Source organism: Notolepis coatsorum (genome assembly GCF_963971535.1).
Source record: "Notolepis coatsorum genome assembly, chromosome: 4".
In the NCBI taxonomy this organism is placed as follows: domain Eukaryota; kingdom Metazoa; phylum Chordata; class Actinopteri; order Aulopiformes; family Paralepididae; genus Notolepis; species Notolepis coatsorum.
In genome coordinates, this window is record NC_140168.1 from 181879759 (window position 1) to 181907686 (window position 27928).

The 27928-nt window shown below is 47.2% G+C and overlaps 1 protein-coding gene across 1 annotated transcript in view; it reads left to right on the top strand.

Moving 5' to 3' along the window:
- Positions 1 to 27928, top strand: part of LOC311226771 (ubiquitin carboxyl-terminal hydrolase 48-like) — a gene marked incomplete at its 3' end in the record, with an annotated part of 102992 nt that overhangs the window by 55649 nt on the left and 19415 nt on the right. Inside the window, exons 2-11 of the mRNA XM_084312179.1 lie at positions 7683 to 7805; positions 9570 to 9666; positions 10623 to 10741; positions 10827 to 10897; positions 15733 to 15858; positions 15979 to 16074; positions 16370 to 16495; positions 16622 to 16750; positions 19470 to 19507; positions 27009 to 27049. Coding sequence (XP_084168305.1) covers positions 7691 to 7805; positions 9570 to 9666; positions 10623 to 10741; positions 10827 to 10897; positions 15733 to 15858; positions 15979 to 16074; positions 16370 to 16495; positions 16622 to 16750; positions 19470 to 19507; positions 27009 to 27049 — 958 coding nt within the window. The 5' untranslated portion in view covers positions 7683 to 7690. The remainder of the gene's footprint in view (positions 1 to 7682; positions 7806 to 9569; positions 9667 to 10622; positions 10742 to 10826; positions 10898 to 15732; positions 15859 to 15978; positions 16075 to 16369; positions 16496 to 16621; positions 16751 to 19469; positions 19508 to 27008; positions 27050 to 27928) is intronic.

The following is a 27928-nucleotide window of genomic DNA, read 5'->3' on the forward strand; positions in this document are numbered from 1 at the left end:
TTATATGGGTCGGGACACTTTAACACTTTGATCGCCATGGGTTAAATTCATAATTTACCATCCCTTGCCAGCTCTATTTGTCTATGGAGAAGTTCCCCTTCTTTGCAGGGCTATAACTTTTTAAATTTTATTGCTAAATTGCCATTATTATGGCCCATTCAATGTCCTATATGTATTGTTCAGGGTGTAGCAACGTTAAACTTTTTCATTCACATATTCATATCCATATTCAAAATATGGTCTAAAGTATAAGTATGTTTTTATCGTTTTCTGCAGCTTTCTCCAGAACTTGATTTATAGCTCCAAATGCATTATATTGATGATGAAATACAGTTTGATAGCAATCGGTGCGAGAGAAAAAATTTCAACTGGACGTACTTCTAGAATGATCTACGTATGATCTGATGATGACCGGATGGGCGGGGGATCGTTTATAATTCCGTGGGCAGCGTTAGATGATTCATCCAGAGTGGGTCATATGTTCATCATAGCAGTTTATATGGAATACGTTAGAAAATAACGCTGGATCTTACCGTATGTTCCTCGCGCCGTTGGACGATCAGCGTGGAGTAGACCGTTTTCGATTATGGGATGTTGATCCTAATGAACCATTTCCAGGTTGTATAATACTATATACGTCCAAATAACGTTGTTTATTGAGTTAGGGCGAGCGATTGATCACCCAGTGTGTTGAGATGGAGTCCGGCTACCGATCGCGAGTGCCCGGACCACGCGTAGCTTATTCCCAGTGGAAGAGTGCGTCGCGTGCTTCCGCGTTTTCTCTGATTGGCCATGACGCCCATGTGACCGCGGCAGCGCGAGAGAGCTGCAGCGCGGAAATAGGCTGTCTATTGCCTCGCGCTGCAGCGCGGAAATAGGCTGTCTATTGCCATTCTCTAAGACAAACTCTAACCTTAACCAGCTCCTTAACAGCGCCTAAACTTAACCCTTCTAACCTTAACCAACTCCGAAACAATGCCTAACCTTAACCTTAACCATGCCTAACCTTAACCTTAACCATAACCAACTCCGAAAGAATATTGCCATTCTCTAAGACAAACTCTAACCTTAACCAGCTCCTTAACAGCGCCTAAACTTAACCCTTCTAACCTTAACCAACTCCGAAACAATGCCTAACCTTAACCTTAACCATGCCTAACCTTAACCTTAACCATAACCAACTCCGAAAGAATATTGCCATTCTCTAAGACAGTGGTTCCCAAAGTCGGGGTCGCGACCCAAAGGTGGGCCGCGAGCAGCCACGGGTGGGCCGCGAGATGATTACAAAAAATAAAAATAAAAATAAAATTTAATTTTTAATTTTTTTATTTCAATTTTTTTGGTCAGGCCACTGAACTTAGAAGCATGCCAGGACAGTGTTTCTAGTTGTATTCTAAAATTCTATTCTATTGTATTCTAAAATGTGACTATATGGTTTTATATTAACTTAATAAATAAACAAAAACGAAAAATCTACTTATTTCAACGAACATTTCAAACTAAATAACAGATTATGCACATAAAATGCTGAAAACAACCGAAGCAACAATAGTATTTTAATGAGGCTATTATTATTATCATTATTATTTTGCAACAAGTTAGCCCTCTCATAAATAGCACATATAAATGAATAACTAACTTGAACTAACTTAATAGGATTGAAGTGATATTTGGCTTAAAAAATCGGTCGCCTGGCAAAAAAAAAAAAAAAAAAAGCCAGACGATGTGCATTGGGCCGCGGCTCTCTGACGCCTTATTTTCTGGGCCCCGGCCTGAAAAGTTTGGGAACCCCTGCTCTAAGACAAACTCTAACCTTAACCAGCTCCTTAACAGCGCCTAAACTTAACCCTTCTAACCTTAACCAACTCCGAAACAATGCCTAACCTTAACCATAACCAACTCCGAAACAATGCTTAAAGTTAACATGCCTAAACTTAACCGGCGAAAGAATGCACGTTAAAAAGATTTTTTTTTTATTTTTTTAAGGGAATCGAACTTGTTACCAAGGGACCGCAGGATCCACAGCACGGCAGCGCTGCCAGTTGAGCTAAGCGTCGAATGAAAAACATCTGGGATTACGGCTACATAATGCCGCAAGCTCTGCCGCTCCGCCGCGGGGCGTGTCGCAGCCAATCAAGGAAAACGCGGAAGCACTCTGCAGCACTCTTCCGCTGGGAATAAGCTATAGGCGCCCGGACCACATATGGATGAGCACTTCCTGTTTGGCGCGCCCCTCCCTCTTGGCCGATCTGCCGATCGGCCACCAGATGGCGCTCTCGAACCGTTAGACAGTTGAGTGGAGCTCACCAGTACATCTCATGGCTCCGGAGGAGAAATATGATTTCGATCACAGATTTTTGAATTATTGACATCAAAGACGAGTTACGGCGTCTTTGGCAGAATGAGCATGGCTAGGAATGACGTGTAAACTCGTCATCGGCGATCATAGTGTTAAAAAAGCAGCACAATGAATTGAACACAAATCTGTCCGACATAGTCTTAAATAACAAACGGCATTGCTTCGCTTCTTCGTCGACATGTCTGCTGCACATGTCCTTGTTGTTTTCAACACAGATAATCTCCACATGCTTGTTGTAGAGAGGTGGAGTCGAGGCGCCGCTTACTTTCGCAAGATTTTGGAGGCAAAACAAAACAAAACAAAAATATTATTAAAAGAAATGAATATATATATATATATATATATATTTTTAAACTTCGTTTTTTTGTTTTGTTTGAAGCTTGTGCCATCGAACGAAGCTTCGAAGTATTTAAGACAGCCCATTACATACAATCTATCTATGCCTGTAGCTAAATGCTGAAAAACAGGGAACAAAATGTAGCTTTTTGGCTATGGATTTAAAAAAAAATACCAGCCACTACTTACCGGACAAAATTATAAATAGCTTTTTAGTATATCTCTATGTTATTATGTGTTATTACATGGCGTTTTCACAATCGCCGAAATGCTTGCTTGTGATTGGTCAATATCGCGCGTCAGAGGTCCGTTATCACACAATAACGGACCTCTGCCAAGCAATAATGACCGCTGTGCGCAGCTGTTCGCAATCAAGCCCACTACAACACTGTATCAGTGCTGCTCAGCATATGCACAGCTGCACTCAGTCATCAGTGCAATCAGACCACAGACCTGCCGACTGCCGATAATAATAATCACTTTATTTGGGCTGACAGAGCCACAGAACAACTGCGTTTGCATTTGATCTCGTCTTGTCGATGGTGTACAATGAATTAGGTATATTTGTTAGTAAGTTAGCCATGTAATAAGCGGGATAATGTATAGCTATACTCGATCATTGTAGCAAAATAATTGACCTTCACTGACGTTTAAAACACCTCGGCGCTGCGCCTCGGTATTTTAAACTCTGTGTCGGTCAATTATTTTGCGACAATGACCTCGTAGCTATACATTATCCCTTACTTATCTCTCCACTCCAATGCTATGTTAGTGCTTGTGCCAGCACAGGACACAAGATTATAAAAAAATATTGTGAGAAGATCTTAAGTATGACCACTGACCAGCCCTTAGGCGTCACAGGTATGTCTAATATTAATAATAATACAGGAATAATTTTATTTGTATAGCACCTTTCATACAAGAATTGCAGCTCAAAGTGATTTACAGCAGAAGAAAGACAGGAATGAGCATATAAAGTGCAGACATATAAAATCACAGTTTTTCACAGCATCCCAATAGGCCACATTGTTTATGGTTTGATTCTATGGCATAAAATGACACATAAAATAATATAAAACAAGCATAAGAAAGATAGCAGCAAGGTAAGGAAAATTACAGTTTTAAAATGATATAAAAACATATAAAACGAGCATAAAATGATAGCAGCAAAGTAAGGAAAATCACAGTTTTTCATATTAGGATCTAACATCCAAGTAGGCCTCTCTGTTTACGGGTTGATTAAGTTTTAAAATAGGCAGTAATACAAATAATAAAAATAGAATAGACGTAGTACAAAAGTGCAGTAAAAATAGTTAATAAAATAGAATAGAGAGTAAAATTATGCAGTACTACAGTGCAATAAAATGGTTCAATAAGGTAAAATAAAAATAGCCCTCACTTACAGATTATTGTATTGTAAGTGAGGGCTATTTTTATTTTACTTTATTGAACCATTTTATTGCACTGTAGTACTGCATAATTTTACTCTCTATTATATATCTGGCAAGATGGCGCCGTTATGTCCGGCTGCCTGTCTGTGCGCTCCGTCGAGATTGTGCTTACTTTTGTTAATATTTATAGTTTTAAGAGTTTTGTCTGTACCAACAGTAGGTGCATTTAATGTGTATGACCGTCAGTCACTTATAGACATCGGATTACGGGAAACTTACCGACTAGATTACTCCCTGGATCAGCTTTCTGAACCGCAGCAATGGCCTGTGGAGATCTTGAGGACAATGGGACCAGATTCCGACCCCAGGAACAAAGGAATCATCAGGCGGAGAGGGAAGAGAGCTGGGATCCGTAATAGACTGAGAACCAGACGACACCGAACGCCACTACCCAGTATATTGCTAGCCAATGTACAATCAATTGACAATAAACTGGACGACATCCGAGCAAGGATTCAATTCCAGAGAGACGTTAGAGACTGCAATGCTTCATTGAAACGTGGCTGTCGCCAGGAACCCCAGATCACGCCATCCAACCGGCCGATCACTTCTTCATCCACCGCAAGGATAGAACAGCAGAGTCCGGCAAACAGCGTGGAGGAGGTATCGCCTTCATGTTTAACAACAATTGGAGCGATCCAGCCAACGTGAAGGAATTATCGAACCACTGCTGCCCAGACCTGGAATATATAACCATCAAGTGTCGTCCTTTCTTCCTCCCGAGGGAGTTAACGGCGATCGTCCTGGTCGGAGTGTATATTCCACCGCAAGCCAGCAATAGTGTCGCGCTCTCCAGACTCCACGATGAGGTAAATAGAATCCAAGCAGCGAACGTTAACGCCGCCATTGTAGTAGTGGGTGATTTCAATAGCGCCAATCTGAGAAAGGTTTTGCCTGACTTCTATCAGCATGTGACTTGTAACACCAGAGGCGGTAACATCTTAGACCACTGTTACACGCAATTCAAGGGTGGCTACAAGGCTCATTCTGCTAGTGGCTTTGGTAAGTCTGATCACGCGGCCATTTTTCTTTCACCAAAATATAAACAAAGAATCAAGAGCACTCCTGTAGTCTCGCGAGAGGTGCAGAAATGGGATGTGGAGTCGGGGGGGACGCTCCAGGCTGCGTTTGAGTGCACAGACTGGAGCGTGTTCCGCGACACCGATAACATTAATGTCTACACGGAGACAGTGCTGGACTATGTTCGTACTTTGGTGGAAGAAACAATCCCCACTACCACAATTAGAGTTTACCCAAATCAAAAACCCTGGGTAGACAAATCCGTCCGTGAAGCTCTGAAAGCACGCACCAAAGCATACAACGACGGCCTGGTGGCAGGCAACATGAATGACCACAAGGTGGCGCGATACAACGTAAGGAGGACAGTGACAGAGGCCAAACGGCGCTACAGGGATAAAATTGAACTCCAGTTTGAACAGGCTGACTCCAGAGCTATGTGGCAGGGGCTCAAAACGATGACAGACTACAAAGGCACCTCCCTCAAACTGAACAGTGACATCTCCTTAGCAAATGACCTCAATACCTTCTATGCGAGGTTTGATGCTGGTAATAACAACACCAGCCCACAAGCCACGGCAATGGGGGGGGGGGTCTGCTGCTGATGGAGACTCAGTGTTCAGGGTAACAGAGCATGAGGTGAGGCGGACCTTTAAAAAAGTGAATATCAGGAAGGCAGCAGGACCGGACGGCATCCCCGGCCGCGTCCTAAAAGTCTGTGCCGACCAACTGGCCCCGGTATTCACTGACATATTTAACCTGTCCTTAGAACAGGCTGTCATCCCCACCTGCCTGAAGAAGTCCACTATTATCCCTGTACCCAAAAAATCCAAGCCTGCTTGCCTCAACGACTACCGCCCTGTAGCTCTCACCTCCATAGCCATGAAGTGCTTTGAGAAGCTAGTAAAGGGCTACATCTGCTCCTCCCTCCCCATCAACATGGACCCCCTGCAATTTGCATACCGCCCCAACAGGTCCACGGAGGGGGCCATAGCCCATGTGCTGCACACAGCAGCATCACACCTGGACAAGAGGAAGGGGAACTATGTGAGAATGCTATTCATCGACTACAGCTCGGCATTCAATACCATAGTCCCCTCCATACTCATAGCCAAGCTCAGGGACCTGGGCTTGAACTATGACCTCTGCCAGTGGGTCTTGGACTTCCTGAAGGGCAGACCCCAGGTGGTGAGAGCAGGCAACTGCACCTCCTCATCCATCACCCTCAACATAGGGGCCCCCCAGGGCTGTGTTCTGAGTCCCCTCCTCTACTCCCTGTACACACACGACTGTGTGGCTCAGCGGAGTAGCAACACAATCATCAAATTTGCTGACGACACAGTGGTGGTGGGCCTGATCTCTGCCAACGACGAGAGGGCCTACCTGGAAGAGGTCAAGGTCCTGGCGGGATGGTGCCAGGAAAACAGCCTCTCCCTGAACGTCAGCAAAACAAAGGAGATGATTGTGGACTTCAGGAGGTCGGGGGTCAAGGACTACAGCCCCCTCAGCATCGATGGGGCACCGGTTGAGAGAGTCAACAGCTTTAAGTACCTCGGAGCCTACATATCCGAGGACTTGACATGGACCACACACATTGACAGTGTTGTGAAGAAGGCACGACAACGCCTCTACTTCCTAAGGAAGTTCCAAGTCAGTCAGAAGATCCTTAATAACTTCTACTCATGTACAATAGAGAGCATCCTGACTGGCAACATCACCTCCTGGTTTGGGAATAGCACTGCACAAGACCGAAGCAGACTACAAAGAGTGACACGTTCAGCCGAACGCACAATTGGAGGGGGGCTCCCCACCCTCCAGAACATTTACAACAAGCGGTGCAGGGGCAAGGCTAAGAGAATCATTAAAGACTCCAGTCACCCGAACAACTGCCTCTTTGAACTGCTGCGGTCAGGCAAGCGATACCGGAGTCTCAAGGCGAGCACAGAAAGACTCAGAAGAAGCTTCTATCCCCAGGCCATCAGGCTGCTCAACGAACAATGAATACTACACAACAACAACCATCAAACGCACATAGCACACACATCCACACGCACACACTCACTTTAAACAAACACACTGTAGCACCCACTCCCCACACTTTATAGCACACACTCACTTTAAACAAACACACTGTAGCACCCACTCCCCACACTTTATATTTATTGATGAAGGATTGCACTACAACTCGTACACCTTACTGTAAATTGTACCTAAATTGTACCTCATCCCATTTCTGCTTTGCACTATATAGTATTGTACATTAGTACACTGCATAGTATTGTATATTATATGGTAACTCAGTTACGTCTATTCTGCATCGAACATTGTACATATGTCTATACTGAACACTGACCTCATTTTCTACTTCTAATTTACATGCTATACTATGTTATTTGATACTATCTTGTCTAGCACAGTCTCTGGAGCGTAACAGTAAGAAGCATTTTGTATGAAAGTATTCTGTACTTCTGTATGACAACTATTAAAGAAACTTGATATATATATATATCCATCTCCAGGTTCACAGATGATGGAAGACCAGACCAGCGCCTCATCCCAGGGGGTTACAGCCGATAGAAAAGGTGGAGCAGAAATGAAAGGTGAAGGAAGACAAAGCCATCATCATCGTCAGGATCGTCACGGTAATGTTGATGATGAGAACTTGAGCAAAGGACTTGAGGGACACGATAATGAAGATGAGAAGGAGGATGTACCTTAAACGGATCTTTTTCAAGTTTTAATGCTCTTATCAACATGAGAGTCAACAAATGCTTGCTTTATGCAGCCATTTAACACAAAAGGATGACCCTCATGCATTTCAAATTTGCTTTGACAGCCTTAATCAAACATAAAGTCATTGTACACTCAGAATAAAACAATACTTCCATGCACATTGTACAAGCAACAACACCAAAACAAAGAATAATAATGACAGTAAAGATAGTCATTTGTCTGTCTACTCTACATGAATGAAGCTCCACAGAAGTGGAGAGGTGACAGAGGTCCCAACTCTCACCTACCACCACACAAATGCCCTATTTTGGAGAAAAAGTATATCACGACTGAATAATGTTGATAAGCAGAAAGAGGAACATATGGTAACTACATGAACTGAGCCCCACAGGCAAGGTAGATCATGAATACAAAGCAGTGCATGTGAGCGGATCGGAGCGCGAGCGGCGCGGGGCGCGGAGCGGCCGGTTTTGACGTGAGCGAGGAGTGGGTTTTAAAATGAGTCGGCGCGACGTCCGGAGCGAGAGTTCTCCTCCGCTCCAATCCACTCCAGGCCGCTCACAGTGGTTTAACACTGATGTAATATATACATGCAGTACAATGCCAAAGCAACAGATGGCGATGTACAAACATGAAGGCCATTTTCAACCAATGAGAAGGGTGAACCTGTGATAGGCTGTTCGTTCAGGCTTTGTCACTGTAGAGACGCCCACACTCACTCTAGTTAGAAAAAGTATATCGACGCCATTGTTGTTGACGTTAGCTTACATGCTAACGTTAATGGCAGCGACCATAGCATTGTGGCTCGGCTAGCCTATCATCGCTTAATAGAGATAGTGAATGGATAAACAACGTTATTTAACATTGCAGAATGGCTACAATTACAATGCGGCTCAATACAAACAATTGTTAAGGGGCCCAGGGGGTGTAGACTGTTGTAGTTTGAGCTCATTTACACCATGCTCCAAAAAAAGAAGAAAAAAAACTGCCGAGCGATCTGGCGCGGGGAGCGCTCGATTCAAGGTGAGCGGGGAGCGAGCGGAGAGCGACTTGGGGGCGGGGTCAACATGAGTGATTAGCAGAGCGGACCAAGCTTTAAAGAGCGAAGAGCGGATTTCTCGGCCGCGCCGATCCGCTCACGTGGTCTGATACAAAGACTTCGTTCTTTTTTTATTAACAATTGTTTGTTTTATTAAAATCTCCACAGCAATAGTTTATTTATACTTCAATATTGAGACAAAACCAAATGAAATGAATGAATGAAGCGACAACCAGAAGGAACAGGGCTGTTGACTGTGGCCAACAGGAACAGCCGTGGTCACTTCTTTGGAGTACTTTGCAATGGCAGGACAAGCTAGCATGAATCAGAGAGGGAAAGTTATCATAAAATGGTAAATGGCACATTTGACCCATTCACTCACACACCGACGGCGGAGGCGACCATGCAAGGTGCCAACCTGCACACCGGGAGCAATTAGGGGTTTAAGTGTCTTGCTCAAGGACACGCTGCCCAGAAGGAGCGGGAATCGAACCACAAAACCTCCAGATTACCAGATCTCTCTACCTCCTGAGCCACTGTCGCCCATGAGTTAAAGGCAGATCGCGAGATGTTTTGTCAATACTAGTTAATAATAACGATGATGATGATGATAATAATACTTATCTCCTTACAGCCTACAAGGGCTTGAGAAATCAAGGATCAACGTGTTACTTGAACAGTGTGCTTCAGGTCCTCTTCATGACTAAGGACTTCAGGGAGGCTGTGGAAAGGTCTGTCACTTGGGATTCTTCAGAATGAACATGAATAATGAAATCAATGAAATATGTCCATATGAACAGTAGTGTAGTCAAGGGGTACACTGGGTACACTGAGTGTACTGCCTGCACATTTGAGAAAATGATAGTGTATCCTCTGCAAAAGCTTTTAAATCAGTCCAAAGCATTTAAACCTCCCCAGCTGTAAGAGCTGTACATCTAATTGTCTTTCATATACTCATTACTGATTGCTCTCAGTTATGTGTGGATGCATGTATTATTATATATCTATTATTATTATTATTATTATTATTATTATTATTATTATTATTATTATTAGATACAAGGGATAAGTCTCCCTGGCTTTCTGTCAGAAATAGTGCCGCCCAAGCGCGGCCGGGTAGTGCAGCGGACTAAGCGTCTGTCTACCACCACAGAGACAGTGGGATCGAATCCAGCTGTGGTGCTTCCGGGTTGGCCGACCGTCCATACTGACACAATTGGCAGTGTTAGCGGGTGGGAAACCCGGCGAGGGTGGGTCCTGGTTGTTATAAACAGCGACTCCTACAGTTCGGTCGGGGCGCCTGCACAGCAAGGGAAGGATCTAGGAGAGGTAGTGTGACCTTCCACGCGTTACACTCTCCCAGTGAGAGTCCGCGCTGCCAGGTGAAAAGAATCGGTGGGCTGGGTACACATGTGTCGGAGGAAGCATGTGATAAAGAGCTAGACTACACCACTGCATATGAACATAGTGCAGCATTTTAACCCTTTCACTGCCTCACTACCAAAGGGTTAACCCTTTCCTTGCGACAATACAGAAGGTTAACCCTTTCACCACCACACTACAGACGGTAGTGTGGTAGTGAAAGGGTTAACCGTCGGTAGTGTGGTAGTGAAAAGGTTAACCATCTGTAATGTGGTAGTGAAAGTGTTAAAACCAGTACACTTATAGCCGGTTTGCTTTCCCATAGCCATTGCTCTGAAGATCAAGCGACTATTGATCCCCAGCTTCGAGAATTGTTTGCTGGTTTAATAGAAAGAGAGGCAGTGGACACATACGCCGTCGGACGGAAACTGGGGATCGAGAAAGGTCTGGGCAAAAATAATGTATCATCTCAAATACACATTAGCTGAGAGTGTAGACTTTTAACATGTTTATTCATCCTTTCCATCAGTCTACAAACAGCAGGATGCTGCTGAATATTATGAGAAGATCTTAAGTATGACCGGTCCACAGGCCTCACAGGTACAGTATGTCTCTAATATTAATCACATGCATACAGTGTTGGGAAAGTTCACTTTCTACATAAACTAGTTCAGTTCACACATTTTTAAATGAACTAGTTCAGTTCATAGTTCATAATTCTAAATGTTTAACTAAAGTTCATGGTTTTAAAAATGAACTAGTTTATAGTTCTTTTTTCAATACGTTCCTGCGAGCTATTACTGTATTTGTCAAAATTATTGGCATAACCCATATAGAAGCACAGACAGCAATCAGAATACTGGCATTTCCATCATTGTTTCCCCTACCATTGTCTTGAAGGGGCAGCCCGCGTCGCGTGTAACAATCTCTCTCCACGCGCACACACGCACACACCGAAAGGTGGGTGGGTGGGGGGGGGGGGGGGGGGGGGGTGTGTGTGTGTGTGTGTGTGTGTGTGTGTGTGTGTGAGAGAAATCGGGCACACTTTTGAACAAAGTTATACTGTGATAGAGCGCCGAGAATGAACGTGTTCACAATTACGTTCACCTAGCGGAAATACAGTACGTTCAGTTCACGTTTGCCCAAAATATTAACAAGTTCATGAACTCATTCAGGTATATCACTGCATGCATATCATATACCGGTAGATCTATACATCTATCTGTCTGTACATACCTGCATTTAATCCTTTTAAGTTTTTACATATCCGTAGATACTATATCGAAAGGTTATCCTATAACCTAGTTATATGAATACTGGCTGAGCGTCTCGCTCTTCGCCATAATGAGATATCTCTTATCTCCTAGCACCTACTGTGCACACGAACAAACAATTGCACTCACATGCACGTGACCAGGCCACGCCCCCGCGTCCTACTATATGACGCCGGACATGGTCACACTCTACCTTCCTCAGAAAAAGTTTCCAACACTGAAAACCCAACCAAGGGACCTCAGGGATGTAGAGCGCCCATAGCCAGAGCTCCACCGCCGCCCGGTGCAGACGGATGGAGCGTACTCCACCCTGTCTGTTGATATACGATGCTGTCGTTGTGTTGTCCGTCCTGACCAACACGTGCTCACCCACCACCAGGTGGCCGAGCCGCTTGAGGTCCAGAAGGACCGCCTTCAATTCCAACACATTGATATGCAGTGCAGACCGGGTAGCATGGCACGTCCAGCTGCCCCCTACTGCGTTGGTCCGACACGTCCCCCCCCATCCCGTGAGGGAGGCGTCGGTGAAGACCGTGACGTGTGATAGCCTGCTGCCCATGGAGATCCCGCTGGTGAGGGTACCAGTCCTCCCCCAGTGGTCGAGATCGCCCAGTATTGACATGGGAACCTTCAGTCGTTTCCACTTGCCTCTCACCAGGTCTATTTTCATACTGGAAAACCACCTCTGTATCCTCATGAAGAGGAGGCCAAGAGGAACCACAGAGTGAGCAGATGCCATCATACCGAGTAGGCGCATCACGGACAGCGCCGTAACCGTCCTGCCAGGACGGAGCCCCCTGAGCGCGTCGAGAATAGCTACTCGCCGCCACTCCGAGAGGGTTGCCCTCATGGGCCTTGAGCTTAGAACCAAGCCCAAGTACTCTACCTGTTGACTGGGAAGAGGAGTACTCTTCTCCCAGTTCACAGCAAAACCCAGACTGGTGAGGAATTCCACCACCAGCCTGGTATGAGACCTGGCGACCTCTTCCGACCGGCTGAGGAGGAGAATGTCGTCGAGATCGAAAATAACTTGTATCCCCTGACGACATAGAGGCTCCAGCGCGGTCTCTACGCACTTGGTGAATGTGCGGGGGGCCAGAGAATAGCCGAACGGCAGCCTCTGGTATTCGTACGCTACACCCTGAAAGAGGAAGCGAAGGAATTTCCTGTGAGGAGGGAAGATCGGGATGTGAAAGTACGCATCCTTCAGGTCTATGGAGGTGAACCAGTCTCCCACTATGACGGAGCTTATCAGGTGTTTGACGGTCAACATCCTGAACCGCCTCGTCACAATCAGCCGATTGAACGCAGACAGATCCAGAATAGGTCTGACACTTCCCGATTTCTTGGGCACCAGAAAATACCGGGAGTAAACGCCACACATCGTGTCCTCCCTTGGGACCACGACGATGGCTTGCTTCGCTAACAGAGATTGGATCTCGTCGGCCAGAGCTGTGACTGCTGCTGACCCTGACAACAAGGTCTGCACCAAACCTGAAAAAGGAGGGTGGGGTAGCGCAAACTGCAACACAAGCCCCCGCCTCAGCGTTCTCTCCATCCACCTCGACATATGGCACTGCTGTAGCCATATGTGATGATAATCCAAAAGCGCACCCGCCGCCACTTGCCGCTGGTCCGCCAGGAACCGTAGATAGGTGGCCCGGTCCCACCCGCTGTGCGTTGCCAACCCTGGACCCGCCAACCGTGCGAGCAGGGTGTCTCGTGGAGTCGGGATATCGGACCCTGACACTACTAACGAGGCAATCGCACCCAAGGGGGGACCCCGACAGAAAGGGCCGGTTTGATACAGGGAAAGCTGACATCACACTGGGTGACAAAAGCTCCCCCACTGAACACCTCCCCAGCATGGATCGCTGAGGAACTGTTCTACAGCTGGACATGCGAGGTGCGAGGACCCCACACTGCCCGATAGGGTGGGTTCCTAGTTCTTACACACCGTAGCCCTGCAGTGATATTACTACCACCCAAATCACGCGCGCCTGCCTGACCACTGCCGGTCATCCGGCCGTGGGAGGCACTAACGTGATACCCGGCCTAGCGAAGGCGGGGTTGGGGGAACCCACGCTTTGCCCCAAGAGGCCTTGAGCTCCCCCACTGACAACCTTTGTTGTTGACAGACATAACACCAGGCTCACCAAACACAGATGCAGAACGTGTGCCGTGGGAGCCGCTTGACAGCACAACATTCTCACGGACAGACCTAGGCCTAGCCATCAACTGGGTGTCAGCCCCTGTCCCCATCAGAAGCGAAACGTGGGGCCGCTTGGGCTTCATTGAAGGCACGCGGCCCGCAACCAAAGGAAACAAATCAGAGCCCTTATCCCGCATGTGTTGGGGGGGGAGTGACCCGAGAGCGAGCTAGACACAGCTAGACGGTGATGGTTTTTTAGGGCGTGCTCATCTAATGTAGCCGATCCTTCGGCTGCCAAGGCTGTCGGCCTTGCGATCACCTGTTTTCGCTGTGTCCAGGGTACCTCAGGCGGGGGAAACATGGCCGCTGGTTGAGGGCCTCGCCACAGTCGTTGACGAGGCCGCGCTCTCACCTCTGGCTGCGTGGTGCGAGGCGGTGTGGGGCCCAGGTCAAATACCGCCCGTGTTTCCACGGAAAGACCAAAGAGTCCCTCTGTGGAAAGGGGAGCCCTAAGGAGGAGAAACCTTTTCTCCTCAAGGGAAGACTGCTCCAACCAGAGATTCCTGTGAATAAGAGTTGATAGCATCCTGATCCTCCCTGCGGTTCTAGCCTGCGACTGAGTTAAAAGTTCTATAACCCCAAAAACACGTGCGATGTTTTCGGCGTCGGCTGGCCCTACAGCCCCACTACCCGACATCAATGTGGACAGAAAAACAGTCAACTGAGCAATGACACTGGTCGCTGCTAAATTCCATCCTGTGGCGGTATAAACTTCATCAGCCCATACCGCCACCTGTCGGACCGACTCGCCCTCAGGCGTCGGCTTCCGGGTGGGACACCGTTCAACCATGCCAGGGCAAAGGATCGATGTTACCTGGCTCTCAAGCCAGGACACACCTGCCCTGCGCCCTGTTGTCAGCCCATTCACCCATAAAAGGGGTAAATAAGCCTCAGCAAAACCCCCCACATTAGATACCGATTGACCTTCAGCAATGAACCGGTTAAGAGGAGGGAAAAGAGGTGACAGCCCACGGCGGGGAACAAAGGAACAGTGACCCAGCATCGTAGCATTAGCATTAGCCGCGCGCTCCAGGATAGCTGGGAAAACATCCAACTCAGAGTCATGACGACAACGTTTACCCAGATATCCTGCCCCTTGCGCCAATACACAACTCGGTTGTCTCACGGGACAACGAGCAGTATCACAAACACTAGCATTGATGCCTGGCAGCGCAGGCCCTACCTGTGCGCGACCTAGCCCGACAGCTAGCCGCCGCGCGACGTCCCTCGATCCGCTGTCACGAGACGAGGAAACCCCAGGCCAGGCCCGATGCGCTGGTAGGATGTGCCGAGAAGATTCCAGGGGCTGGCGAATCTCCGGCGAAACCCCAACATTGTGTAATTTCTCTCTGCATTTCATAACAACTAGTTCATGGAGTGCACTGCAGCGTCCATGTTGGAAACAAAAAAAGAGGAAGGTAGAGTGTGACCATGTCCGGCGTCATATAGTAGGACACGGGGGCGTGGCCTGGTCACGTGCATGTGAGTGCAATTGTTTGTTCGTGAGCACAGTAGGTGCTAGGAGATATCTCATTATGCTGAAGAGCGAGACGCGATTGGCCAGTATGATAATATAACTATATCTGTACATATTCCTTACCTACTCTTACTAGTTATGCTGCTGGCCAGTATGACTACTACCATATTGTCTTTATACCTGTATAACTGTACATATTTAGATTTACAACTCTGTACATACATCTGATTGGCACTAGTCTCAGTAGTACTAATTTATATATTTTATACCCAGTTTAATCACCTGTACATTGTATATTACTATTGCACTTTACTGTTTTGCACTGTTTTTGCCTTTGCACTCTGGTTGGATGCTAAACTTCTTTTCGTAGTACTGTACTTGTGCTGTATGATGACAATACATTTGGATCTAATCTAATGTTCACATCTGTGAGTCCAGGTGAATGATGTTATTGCCTCACTATTGTTTTCAGATATTCCACGGGCAGCTGACACACAGGACCACGTGTGATGGATGTCAGAAATACAATGATGCAAACAGTCCATTCTGGACTCTGCCTCTTGACATCAAGGACTCCTCTAATAAACTGTACAATGTGGTAATGATGACAAATCCCTTGTCATAAGGAAAGATTGTAGTTAAAACGGATCATTTTATCATCCCATTTTATCAAAGGATGTTTATTTCAGAGATAATTGATACTCGTGTGTTTTTCCAGTTAGACGGCATTGAGGCGTTTTTCAGGTCTTCCAAAGTCGATGGAGACAACCAGATGTATTGTGAGGAATGCGACGCCAAAGCAGATGCGACTATTGTAAGAAGAGACAAGCTTGTAAACAAGTTATTTACATAGAGACTTAGTGATATGATATGTGTCACTCTGATATGCGTCACTCTGATATGTGTCACTATTATATGTGTCACTCTGATATGTGTCACTCTGATATGCGTCACTCTGATATGCGTCACTCTGATATGTGTCACTCTGATATGAATCACTCTGATATGCGTCACTCTGATATATGTCACTCTGATATGTATCACTATGATTATGCGTCACTATTATATGTGTCACTATTATATGTGTCACTATTATATGTGTCAACCAGGAATGTCAGATGAAACATAAACCGGAGGTTCTGACACTGCTGCTCAAGAGGTTTGAGTTTGACTACTACTCCATGGACTACGTCAAAATCGCCTGCAGTGTGGATGTGCCTCTGACCCTACCATTGGTAGCTATGATTTTACTTTCTCATAAGACAAAAATATTTTAATGTTGGTGCACGTCTGTCACTGTACTTCAAATCTTTTTTTCCTTTTCTCCACTTGGTGTTATTTTTTTATTTTTTCAATGTCAGACTCCCATATATGAACTCTATGCGGTTGTGGACCATTTTGGGAACCTGAGGGGTGGACATTACACTGCTACAATCAAGTCCCAGGATGATGCAAGATGGTACCTCTTTGACGATTCCTACGTTACACCGGTAAGACGGGTCACCTGCACAGTGGTTGAGGGTTGTCTCAAAAGCAAGATAAGATAAGATATTACTTTAATGATCTCTTGGGGAAATTCGGGCATCATAGCTAGGGATGGGTACCAGTACCTTTAAGGGTATCGACCGAATCACGTCGGTACTACCGAATACCGATTTACGTGAGATCCACCGGTGCCACATTTCGGTAATGCAAATAATTTTTTCCGATGATGTCAACGTTTAGTTTATCACGAAACTAAACCTATGAAGTGTACTGCATGTTCATGTTCACGTCAACGTTCAGGCGCACACTACACGCTTACCTAGGATTTGACTTGATTCAACAACAAAGCAGTCAGGGCAATGGCAAGCCGAAAAACGCTCGCTGCAATATTATATATTATACAGTATATATATATTAACAAATTGTTCTAAATAAATAATAATGATAATAAAACATTTAAAGTTTGGACACATTTTTTACAACTGAGGCAGGTAGATAAAATGTTTAGAGACTAAAGTACAGAAAAAAGGTACCGTTGGGTACCGGTATCGATTCACAGGTACCAGTACCGGTTCAAATGTGAACGGTACCCAACCCTAGTCATAGCAGCATGGGGGAGGGGGGAGGGGGCTACATGTATGGGCAGGTAATAGTAGAAAGACATAAATATACGCAATCAAATTAGATGAAGAAATAAGCAGTGTAAACAATATAATCAAAATAAACAGTGTAAACAAAGGTGCAGATGAGGGTCTGCACTTCTGTATTCTTATGTGGTTATATGATTTCCAGGTAGATTTTCAAAAGAACATAAAGCGGAACGTTGTCGTAAAAGGACAGATGCTTTGGTGGTAAACGGAGCGAGGCTTGCTCTCTGATATAACAAAGAGGACACAAAGGGTTATGTTTTGCACTCACCACATTGCAGTCCATTGTTAAAAAATTGGAGATACGTGGTGCATCATTTTGTGTAGTGCGTGCAGGTGAAGGGAAAGGTGTTTCTAAAAAGCCAGGCGAAAGGCATTGGTGCAGGGCCCACAAGGGGCACTGGTTATATTATTTAAAAAATAGATTACATACTGTAGGCATCGGGCACAGTTCTACTCTACTTTTTGCATTCTTGTGAAATTCTACATGTTAATGGTGAATGGTGGTGGTGTAGTGGTTAACACTGTCGCCACACAGCAAGAAGGTCCTGGGTTCTACTCCCGCTTGGGGACCAGGTTGCCGGGTTGCCGGGTACCCAGCTGGTGTATCTCCCGGGCCTTTCTGTGTGGAGTTTGCATGTTCTCCCCCCGTGCTCGCAAGGGTCCCCCCCCCCCAGGAAAAAAGATAAACCCAATGGAAAAACACACAGAACAGATCGTAACCCGTGTCCCGGCTGCCCTTGGGGGGAAGGATGGGTTGGGTCAAGCGCGGAGAAAAAATTTCATCGGTGATCCCAAAAAAGAAAAGCATGTGTGTGTTTCCTGTGTGCGTTTCCCAGCGCATGTATGTGTGTCGCTGCATGACTATTGTTGTGGAAAATGTGTATATAGGGGGGACTAGTTTAATATAGGTCAACTAGAAGTGCTGAAAGACACTAGGGCGACAGTCCGGCTGATGTTCTTAAAACAACTTTAAGTACATGACAGATAGGGACAGATAGACATTTCAGTACATCACATCTTGTTCTTTTAATCTTGTAACATCTTGTTCTCTCTTTCACACACACACATATACACACACACATCTCACTCACTCACATACACACACACTCATTTGAATCTTGACTCCAGACTCCAGCTTTATCTCTCTTCGATGTTAAATCTATGTGTCATCTTAATGTTTTATCTCTCTTCGATGTTAAATCTATGTGTCATCTTAATGTCTTTATCTCTCTTCGATGTTAAATCTATGTGTCATCTTAATGTACGTCATGTCATATCTGATATAATATGTCACGTCATCATATCTGTCATGTGGGGGCAGGGCTGGGAAGGTATTATCTGACAAGCACAGGGGTTGGGAGGTTAGAGTGTTTTTGTTCAGCTGTGGTGACCGTCTGCTAGATCCATAGCTCTGCTGTTAAACTTTCTTTCATTAAATAAATTGCCTGTTGAAATTGGAAATCTCGTCTCCTGCTGTGTTAACAACTACTCAGCCACAACACTATGTTGCAATGTTTGCAATGAATAAATACCTCTTCAAAGTCCAGTTTACTCTTTTTTTTTTTTTGATCTTTTCCCCTCTTCTTTTTTCCGTTTTTCTCCCATCCCAATGTTAGTCGTTATGCCAATTCCCAATCCCCTTCCTGGTCGTTGCGCACCTACCCCCTACAGTCAGTCTGGGAGAGTGGAGGCTATCACATGCTTCCTCCGACACATGTGTAGCCAATCAACCGCTTCTTTTCACCTGGCAGCGCGGACTCTCACTGGGAGAGTGTAACGTGTGGAAGGATCACACTACCTCCCCCAGGTCTTTCCCTCACTGTGCAGGCGCCCCGACCGAACTGTAGGAGTCGCTGTTTACAATGACCATGACCCACCCTCGCCGGGTTTCCCACCCTCTCACACTGCCAATTGTGTTAGTATGGACGGTCGGCCAACCCGGAAGCACCACAGCTGGATTCGATCCCACTGTCTCTGTGGTGGTGGGCAGACGCTTAGTCCGCTGCGCCACCCGGCCGCCCAGTCCAGTTTAATCTTAATAATACATGCATTTAATGTCATTCCTCTCTAATAGTTGGAGCCACAGCCATTCCAAGCATCCGACCATAAAAGGTGAATGTCAGTTATTCTCTCGTCCCTCATTTGTCCCTTGATCTTCAGTATGTTTTGCCTGTGGAAGAAGAATGTAATCATGTGAGCAGATCCGTCTTTCATTTGTCAAAAACCTGTTTGTGGCCTGGCTACCCTCAAAACGACTGGAGTAAGAATAACTCGCAGCTGTCAAACATTTGACCTCCTCACAAAAACACGTCACTAGCTAAACTCTCCCACATACCTAACTAGACTACTGACTTTACAAACCATGTGACTCCCATTAACCCTTTCACTACCACACTACAAAGGGTTAACGCTTTCACTACCACACTACAAAGGGTTATATAGCGTACTTGCATTGCGTCCCGCTCTTAAGCCATACTGAGATATACCTCATCTCATGTACCTATTGTACTCCATCAACGAAAAAAACAAATACACCCACCACCTGCCAGGCCCCGCCCCTATAGTGGCGTACTATAAAGTACTAGGCGTGGTCACCACTCACTCTTCCTCTATTTTCGTTTCCATCATAGCGGCTGCAAGTCGCCCTATGTAACTAGTGCTATGAAAAGATTAGAGAAATTGCGTAATGTTGAATGCTTACCGGAGGTTTGCTTACCCCTGGAATCTTCGCGGCATGTTTCAGCGACACGTCGGGCCTATTCTGATGTTTCCTCGTCTTGTGGCAGCAGATCGAGGCGCGGCGTGCAAGGTTTGGCTATCGAGCCGGCTTGTACACAGGTAGGCCCTGTGTCATCAGGCATTGATGTTGGTGTTAGTAATGCTGTGAAGTGTGTGTCGGCGCCAGGGGCGGGATGGCTTGGTGAACGTTCCCCTGAAGTGGACGGTTTCCGGGCGATCCTGGAGCATGCTGCTAACACTAATGCTACTGCTAATGCTAATGCTAATGCTGAAATGGGTCGTTGTTCTAATATTCCCTGCCGTGGGATGTTGCCGCTTTTCCCTCCTCTTGCCCGGTTCATTAATGAAGGTCAGTCGGTAGCTAATGTGGGGGGTTTTGCTGAGTCCTATTTACCCTTTTTACGGGTAAAAGGGTTGACAACAGGGTGCAGGCCGGGTGTACCGTGGCTAAGTAGCCAGGTAGCTTTGATCCTGTGCCCCGGCGGGGATGAACGATGTCCCACCCGGCCGATGCTTGAGAGCGAATCGGCTCGGAGGGTGGCAGTATGGACGGATGAGTGTTATACTGCTGCAGGATGGTATTTAGCAGCGGCCAGTGTTATGGCTCAGCTGACTATTTTCCTGTCCACATTGGCGTCGGTAGTGGGGCTACGGGACCAGCCGACACTGTAAACATGTTGCATGTTTGTGGTGTTATAGAGATCTTGACTCAGTCGCAAGCTATAGCTGCGGGGAGGATTAGGATGCTATCAACGTTTGTTAATAGGCATATCTGGTTTGAGCACTCTCCTCTTGGGGAAGAAGATAGATTTTCTCTCCTCACGACTCCTTTTTCCACAGAAGGACTTTTTGGTCGTTCTGTGGAGGCGCAGGCGGTTGTTGATCTGGGTCCCACACCGCCTCACGCTATGCAGCCAGAGGTTGGAGCACGGCCTCGTCAACGATTGTGGCGAGGCCCTCGACAGGCGGCCATGTTTCCCCCGCCAGTGGTACCCTGGGCGGAGAGTCAACAGGGATCCACAAGGCCGACAGCCTTGGCGGCCGAGGGATCGGCCATTTTGGGTATATTCGGCTTGGAACAAACAAGCCGTCGTCATTCTGCCGCGAGCAGCCCGCTCCCCGTTCAACCCTCTCTCCGTTACCCACGGAAGCGGGGCTCTGATCGTTTTCCTTTGGCTGCGGGTTGCGAACCTTCTTTGAAGCGCATGCAGCCCCACTTTTCGCTTCTCATGGGGACAGGGGCTGACACCCAGTTGATGGCTGAGCCTGGGTCTGTCCGTGAGAATGTTGTGCTGTCACGTGGCTCCTGCACCACACGTTGTGTGATGGGTGAGCCTGGTGTTACGGCTGCCACTATTTACAGTGGTCAGCAGGGGGACTCGAGGCCTCTTCGGTTGAATGCTCAGCAAGGGTTACCCCAGCCTCGCCTTCGCCAGGCGGGGTATCACGCTGATGCCTCCCACTCCCGTGAGAGCGGCAGTGGTCTGCAAAGAAGAGGCGAGCGTGATTTGGGTGATAGCAATATCACTGCAGGGCTATGGCGTGTAGGAGCCCATGGGGTCCTCACGCCTTGCATGTCTAGCTGTAGAACAACTCCTCAGCATGCGCTAGAGGGGTTTTCAGGGGGGGGGTGTGTGTCAACCAGTTTGATGGCAGCTTCTCCCGTATCAAACCGGCCCTTTCTGTCGGGGTCCCCCCTTGAGTGCGTCGCACAGCGGGAGGGACCGGGCCACCTATCTACTGTTCCTTGCGGCCCAGCGTCAGTTGACGGCGGGTGCGCTGTGGGATTATTTTCACATATGGCGACAAGAATGCCGTTTGGAGGGGTGGATAGAGAGAACGTTGAGGGAGGGGCTTGTTTTGCAGTTCGCACAACCCCACCCTCCGTTTTCAGGTTTGGTGCAGACCCTATTGTCAGGGTCAGAAGCAGTGACAGCCCTGGCCGACGAGATTCGATCTCTGTTGGCGAAGCAGGCTATAGTCATGGTCCCGAGAGAGGACGCAATGTCAGGCGTCTACTCCCGTTATTTTCTGGTGCCCAAAAAAACAGAGGGGTCAGACCTATACTGGATCTGTCCGCGTTCAATCGTCTGATTGTAGCGAGACCATTCAGAATGTTGACCGTCAAACTCCTGCTGCTTGCTGTCAGAAGGGGAGACTGGTTCACCTCCATAGACCTGAAGGATGCATATTTTCACATCCCGATTTTCCCTCCTCACAGGAAGTTCCAACGGTTCCTGTTTCAGGGCGTAGCGTACGAGTACCAGAGGTTGCTGTTCGGCTATTCTCTGGCTCCCCGCACATTCACCAAGTGCGTAGCGACTACGCTGGAGCCTCTACGTCGTCGGGGAATACGGGTTCTATTCTATCTCGACGACATTCTACTCCTCAGCCGGTCGGAGGAGGTTGCCAGGTCTCATACCAGGCTGGTGGTGGAATTCCTCACCAGGCTGGGTTTTGCTGTGAACTGGAAGAAGAGTACGCCTCTTCCCAGTCAACAGGTGGAGTACTTGGGCTTGACGTTGAGGTCAAGGCCCATGATTGTAACCCTCTCGGAGCAACGGAGGGTGTCTATCCTACACACGCTCGGGGGTTTCCGTCTGGGAGGGACGGTCACGGCTCTGCAAGTGATGCGCCTGCTCGGTATGATGGCATCTGCTCACACGGTGGTTCCTCTTGGCCTCCTCTTCATGAGGAGGATACAGAGGTGGTTCTTCAGTATGGGAATAGATCCGGTGAGGGACAAATGGAAATGGTTGACAGTTCCTTTGTCGATATGGGGAGATCTCGCCCATTGGAGGAGGCTGGGTATCCTCACCATTGGGGTCCCCATGGGCAGCGGGCGTTCACGTCACGGTCTTCACCGACGCTTCTCTCACGGGTTGGGGAGAAACGTGTCGGACCAACGCAGTGGGGGGCAGCTGGACGAAGGTCCATGCTGGCCCGTCTACCCTGCACATCGTGTTGGAATTGAAGGCGGTCCTCCTGGTCCTCAAACGGTTCGACCACCTGGTGGTAGGCGAGCACGTTCTGGTCAGAACGGACAGTATGACGGCAGCGGCGTATATGAACAGGCAGGGTGGGACTCGATCTATCCGCCTGCACCGGGCGGCGGTCGAACTCTGGCTATGGGCATCTCGCAGGCTGCGCAGTCTGAGGGCGCTCCACATCCCTGGTATGGAGAATGTGGGCGCAGATGTGATGTCTCTGGGTGGTCCTCGTCACGACGAGTGGGAACTGCGCCACGATATAGTCAGGCAGATCTGGGATCGCTTCGGGGAGGCTTCAGTGGATCTGTTTGCGAGCCGACGCTCTCACAAGTGCCCCTTGTGGTTCTCGGTCAGTCGGGCAGATCATCCCCCCTTGGGGGTGGATGCCTTCTCGATCTTTCCATGGCCGCCCGGCCTTCTGTATGCCTTTCCTCCTCTACAGCTGTTGAGTCAGCTGTTGGAGCGGATACGGAGGGAGCGCAGGACGGTGATCCTGGTCGCGCCGGACCGGGGCAAGGCAGTGTGGTTCCCGGTCTTGATCCAGCTACTGGTCGCTCCGCCATGGGTTATTCCTTGGTTGGCGACGGCCCTCTCTCAAGCACACGGGTCGCTGTTTCAGTACCCGGTGTTTGGCCAACGTCTGATGGTGTGGCTGGTGAGAGGGTGAGTCTGGAGAGGATGGACCCTTCTGTGGTTGATACCATCCGGAATGCGCATGCTCCCTCCACTGTCGCGCTTTATGCGGGCAGATGGCGTATGTTCCAAGAGTGGTGTAAGGCGGGGGCCGGGACCCAGTCTCCTGCCCCCTGGATGCTGTCCTTGTTTACCTCCAGTCTCTCCTTGATAGACTGTCGGCTTCGACGGTGAGGGTATATGCAGCAGCTATATCCTCCTATCATGAGGGATTTGAGGGTGATGTTTTGTTCAGCCACCCTCTTGTGAAGCGTTTCCTGCTTGGCGCTCGACGCATTAAGCCGGTACAACGCTCTTTGGCTCAGAGTTGGGATCTTCAATTGGTCCTCGGTCGGTTGTCCTTGGCCCCGTTTGAGCCTCTTGAGCAAGCGCCGTTGGGACAGCTGTCGTTCAAGGCCGCGTTCTTGCTGGCCGTCACCTCCGCTAAACGCGTGGGTGAGCTCTGTGCTCTTTCGGTACGACCAGAGTGCCTGTCTTTTCATTCCGATTGCGGTGCCACTCTGCGGCCTAATCCTGCCTTCGTGCCTAAAAATATCCGGATTTCCTTCCGCTCCAGGGATTTTGTGGTTCAGGCGTTTCATCCGCCTCCTCACGCTAGTGAGTTGGAGGCGGGCCTTCACCTGTCATGTCCGGTCCGTGCTTTGGGGATTTACCTCAGCCGTACTCAGGGCCTCAGGGCTACCGATCAGCTTTTTGTCTGTCACGGTGGTTCTCATGCCGGTAAGGCACTATCGAAACAGCGCCTGTCCCATTGGTTGTGCGAGGGCATTGCCCTCTGCTACACGTTGGCCGGGCTGGATCCCCCTGGGGGCGTCAGGGCGCACTCCACTCATGGGGTGGCGGCCTCTGCCGCTCTGCTGGGTGGGGCCTCGGTGGAGGACATCTGTGCTGCAGCTTCATGGTCCTCCCCGGGTCCCTTCATAAGGTTTTACCTCATGGACATGACCGGGGGTTTTGTCTCCCAGGCGGTTCTGGGGTCTGTGGCCTCTCCTGCTTCCCGTCCTTTGGTGGGGTAGCAGGGGTGTGTGGGTATGGGCCACAGTGTGTTGGGTCACACGTGGTTCCGCCTGTGCTGTGTGTTCAAGGGGTTCTAGTTCCCTCTTGTTCGCACTCGGTGGAGTTGACTGCGCCCCCTCTTCGTTAGGAAGGATGGGGTGACGGGACTCCCCTTTCCCCTTGATGTGGGCTTACGGGTCCTCAGGGGGTGCATCTGTCGGGCCTCGCGTCCGCTCTACCCCATATCTCGGTATGGCTTAAGAGCGGGACGCGATGCAAGTACGCTATATAACGACAGGTTATGTATATAACCTAGTTATATGAGTACTGGCTAAGCGTCCCGCTCTTAGCGTGCCCTGAGTTCCCTTGGGGAATCTTTTCCTGGAAACGTTTTTTTTTCCGAGGAAGAGTGAGTGGTGACCACGCCTAGTACTTTATAGTACGCCACTATAGGGGCGGGGCCTGGCAGGTGGTGGGTGTATTTGTTTTTTTGATGGAGTACAATAGGTACATGAGATGAGGTATATCTCGGTATGGCTTAAGAGCGGGACGCTTAGCCAGTACTCATATAACTAGGTTATATACATAACCTGTCGTTATATAGCGTACTTGCATCGCGTCCCGCTCTTAAGCCACAGAAGGTTAACCCTTTCACTACCACACTACAGATGGTTAGTGAAAGCATTAACCCTTTGTAGTGTGGTAGTGAAAGGGTTAACCTTCTGCAGTGTGGTAGTGAAAGTGTTAACCCTTTGTAGTGTGAAAGAAAGGGTTAATGTTAACCTGGTAATTTATGTCACTTATGTATTGTACATGTGTCATTTAGCTGACGCTTTTATCCAAAGCGATTTACAAGTTCTGTACGACAGGTCAGCAGGAAGGGTACAACTCTTACAGCTGAGTAACAGTGTTCATCAAACAGTGTTGAAACTTGGGTGCTGCAGTGTTGAGTGCATAGTAGTAGAGACATATTAGTATAGTAGGAGGAGTGCATGATAGTATAGGACAGATGTGTAGTAGGGCTGGGCGATATGGCCTAAATATGATATCACGATATTTTCTGACCTTTCGGCGATACACGATACACATCACGATGTTTTTCTTTTTTACCCCAAACAATTCATTGAGGCTTACCAAGACAGTATTTGATTTTGCAAGCTAACATTAAAGACAAAATAAAATACCCATGCATTTAGCATTTTTATATTATATATTAGATTTAGATTATTAGATTATATATTGCATATATTTAGCAATGAGATATTATATGATTTAGATATGAAATATGATGAATTGAAAATGGGGGACCCTGATGTAAACAAGACTAAAGTCTTTCTCTGGTCTGCATCCCCTTAACAATTGTATGTATTGAGCTGTACTGTACCCATTCTGCAATATGTTAATAAAGTTTTAAATCAATCAATCAATCAATCAATCAATCAATCAATAGCATTTTAATGAAACTACTGTATATATGTATGTCTCTAAATGTTTTGATGAATTGAAAATGGAGGACCCTTATGTAAAAAAGTCGAAAGTCTTTTTCTGGTCTTCATCCTCCTGTACTGTATTGTACCCATTCTGCAACCCTTTAACAAAGTCTTCACTCATTCATTCTGACGGAAACATATAATTTTGATTGACAGTCGAGTCTGCCAATTACGTCACAGCGCTTGCACCCGCCCTGCTGTTCTTAGCACCAATCGGCAAGCTCCTAGTTTTTTTACTTCCTGAATGTCCTGTGGCTGAACAACGTCAACAAAGCTACTAACGTTAGCGCCCCGCGGCCGTCGAGTAGGAGACCAGTGCTCAACAGGATGACTAAATGAGGCATAATGATTTTACTACAACGAATGTTATAATAAAAGCCTTTCCATACATCTGTCTGATTGAAAACTTTATTAACAGACCGCGGAATGGGCATATCTCAGCACGGGCTGAGATATGAACGAGTAACGTGTGGACAGATTGACGCGACACAATCCTCTTGGGCAAAACATCACGATATCCACGATACGTTGAAAAAGTGTATCGTTAATGAACTGTACCCGATATTTATATAATATCGTCATATCGCCCGGCCCTAATGTGTAGCTTTATCTCCCTCTATATTGTATCTACAGTTGTATTGTATTTAGCTAAATGTTATGCGTTGATGTTTTTGATCTGTAAATTGGTAATTGGTCCTCCACTAGATCTCGCAGTGCCTATCTTCTCTTCTACAGGAAAATTAGAAGTAAGTTCACAATTACGCTACTTATTCTTACACATCTTGCAATTACTTGGACTGCTTTTAAATAGCAGCTTTTATACAAAGTGCTTTACAACTTATGCCTCTCACATTCATTCATCCATTCACTCACACATTCACACACTCAGGGGCGGAGCTTCCTACAGGCGATATAGGCGGTTGCCTATATATTTTTTTAATTAAATTTTTTAAATTTTTTTGGCACCGTTTTGGCGCCCCCCTCTATATCTGCAACCATTATTTTTACATAAAAAAAATTCTAACATAAGGGAAAATGAGCCAAAAATCTAAAACGGTCAGTCGGTCTGAGCCTCAGCTTTAGGTGTTCACAGTCAGAACATGCTAGGCTAGAGTGCTGTGCATTGATGGGTATCGGTCAAGTGTTTATAGAATTGAGCGTCGAGGAAAGAAAGACTAATGTTAGAGAACTATGAAGAGACAAAAGCCATCCGGGTCGCAGTATAAAAAGAGAAGAAAAGAAGAAGAAGATAAACATGCCAAGGTAAAAGGTATGCAATTTTGTACAACTTCCATGACCTGCCACACCAAGAGCTGATGAAGCAAGCAGAGGCACTTGTACACACCTTAAACCATGGAGGGCAATCTGATTTGGATGGGAAGGAGCTGGCTCAGGAGTTGGAAAATGTACCTGACTTGCCATCAAAGAGCATGACAACTCTTGAGTTGTTGAAATTCATACACACAAAGCAGCTCACAGAAATATATCCCAACTTGTGTATTGCTCTGCACATCAGTGCAACGCTACCAGTAACAGTAGCTTCAGCCGAGAGTTTAAAAAAAAAAAAAAAAAAAAATCCCACTTTTTCTCCTCCTATTTTTCTTGTATTTTCCTGCCATCCCAAT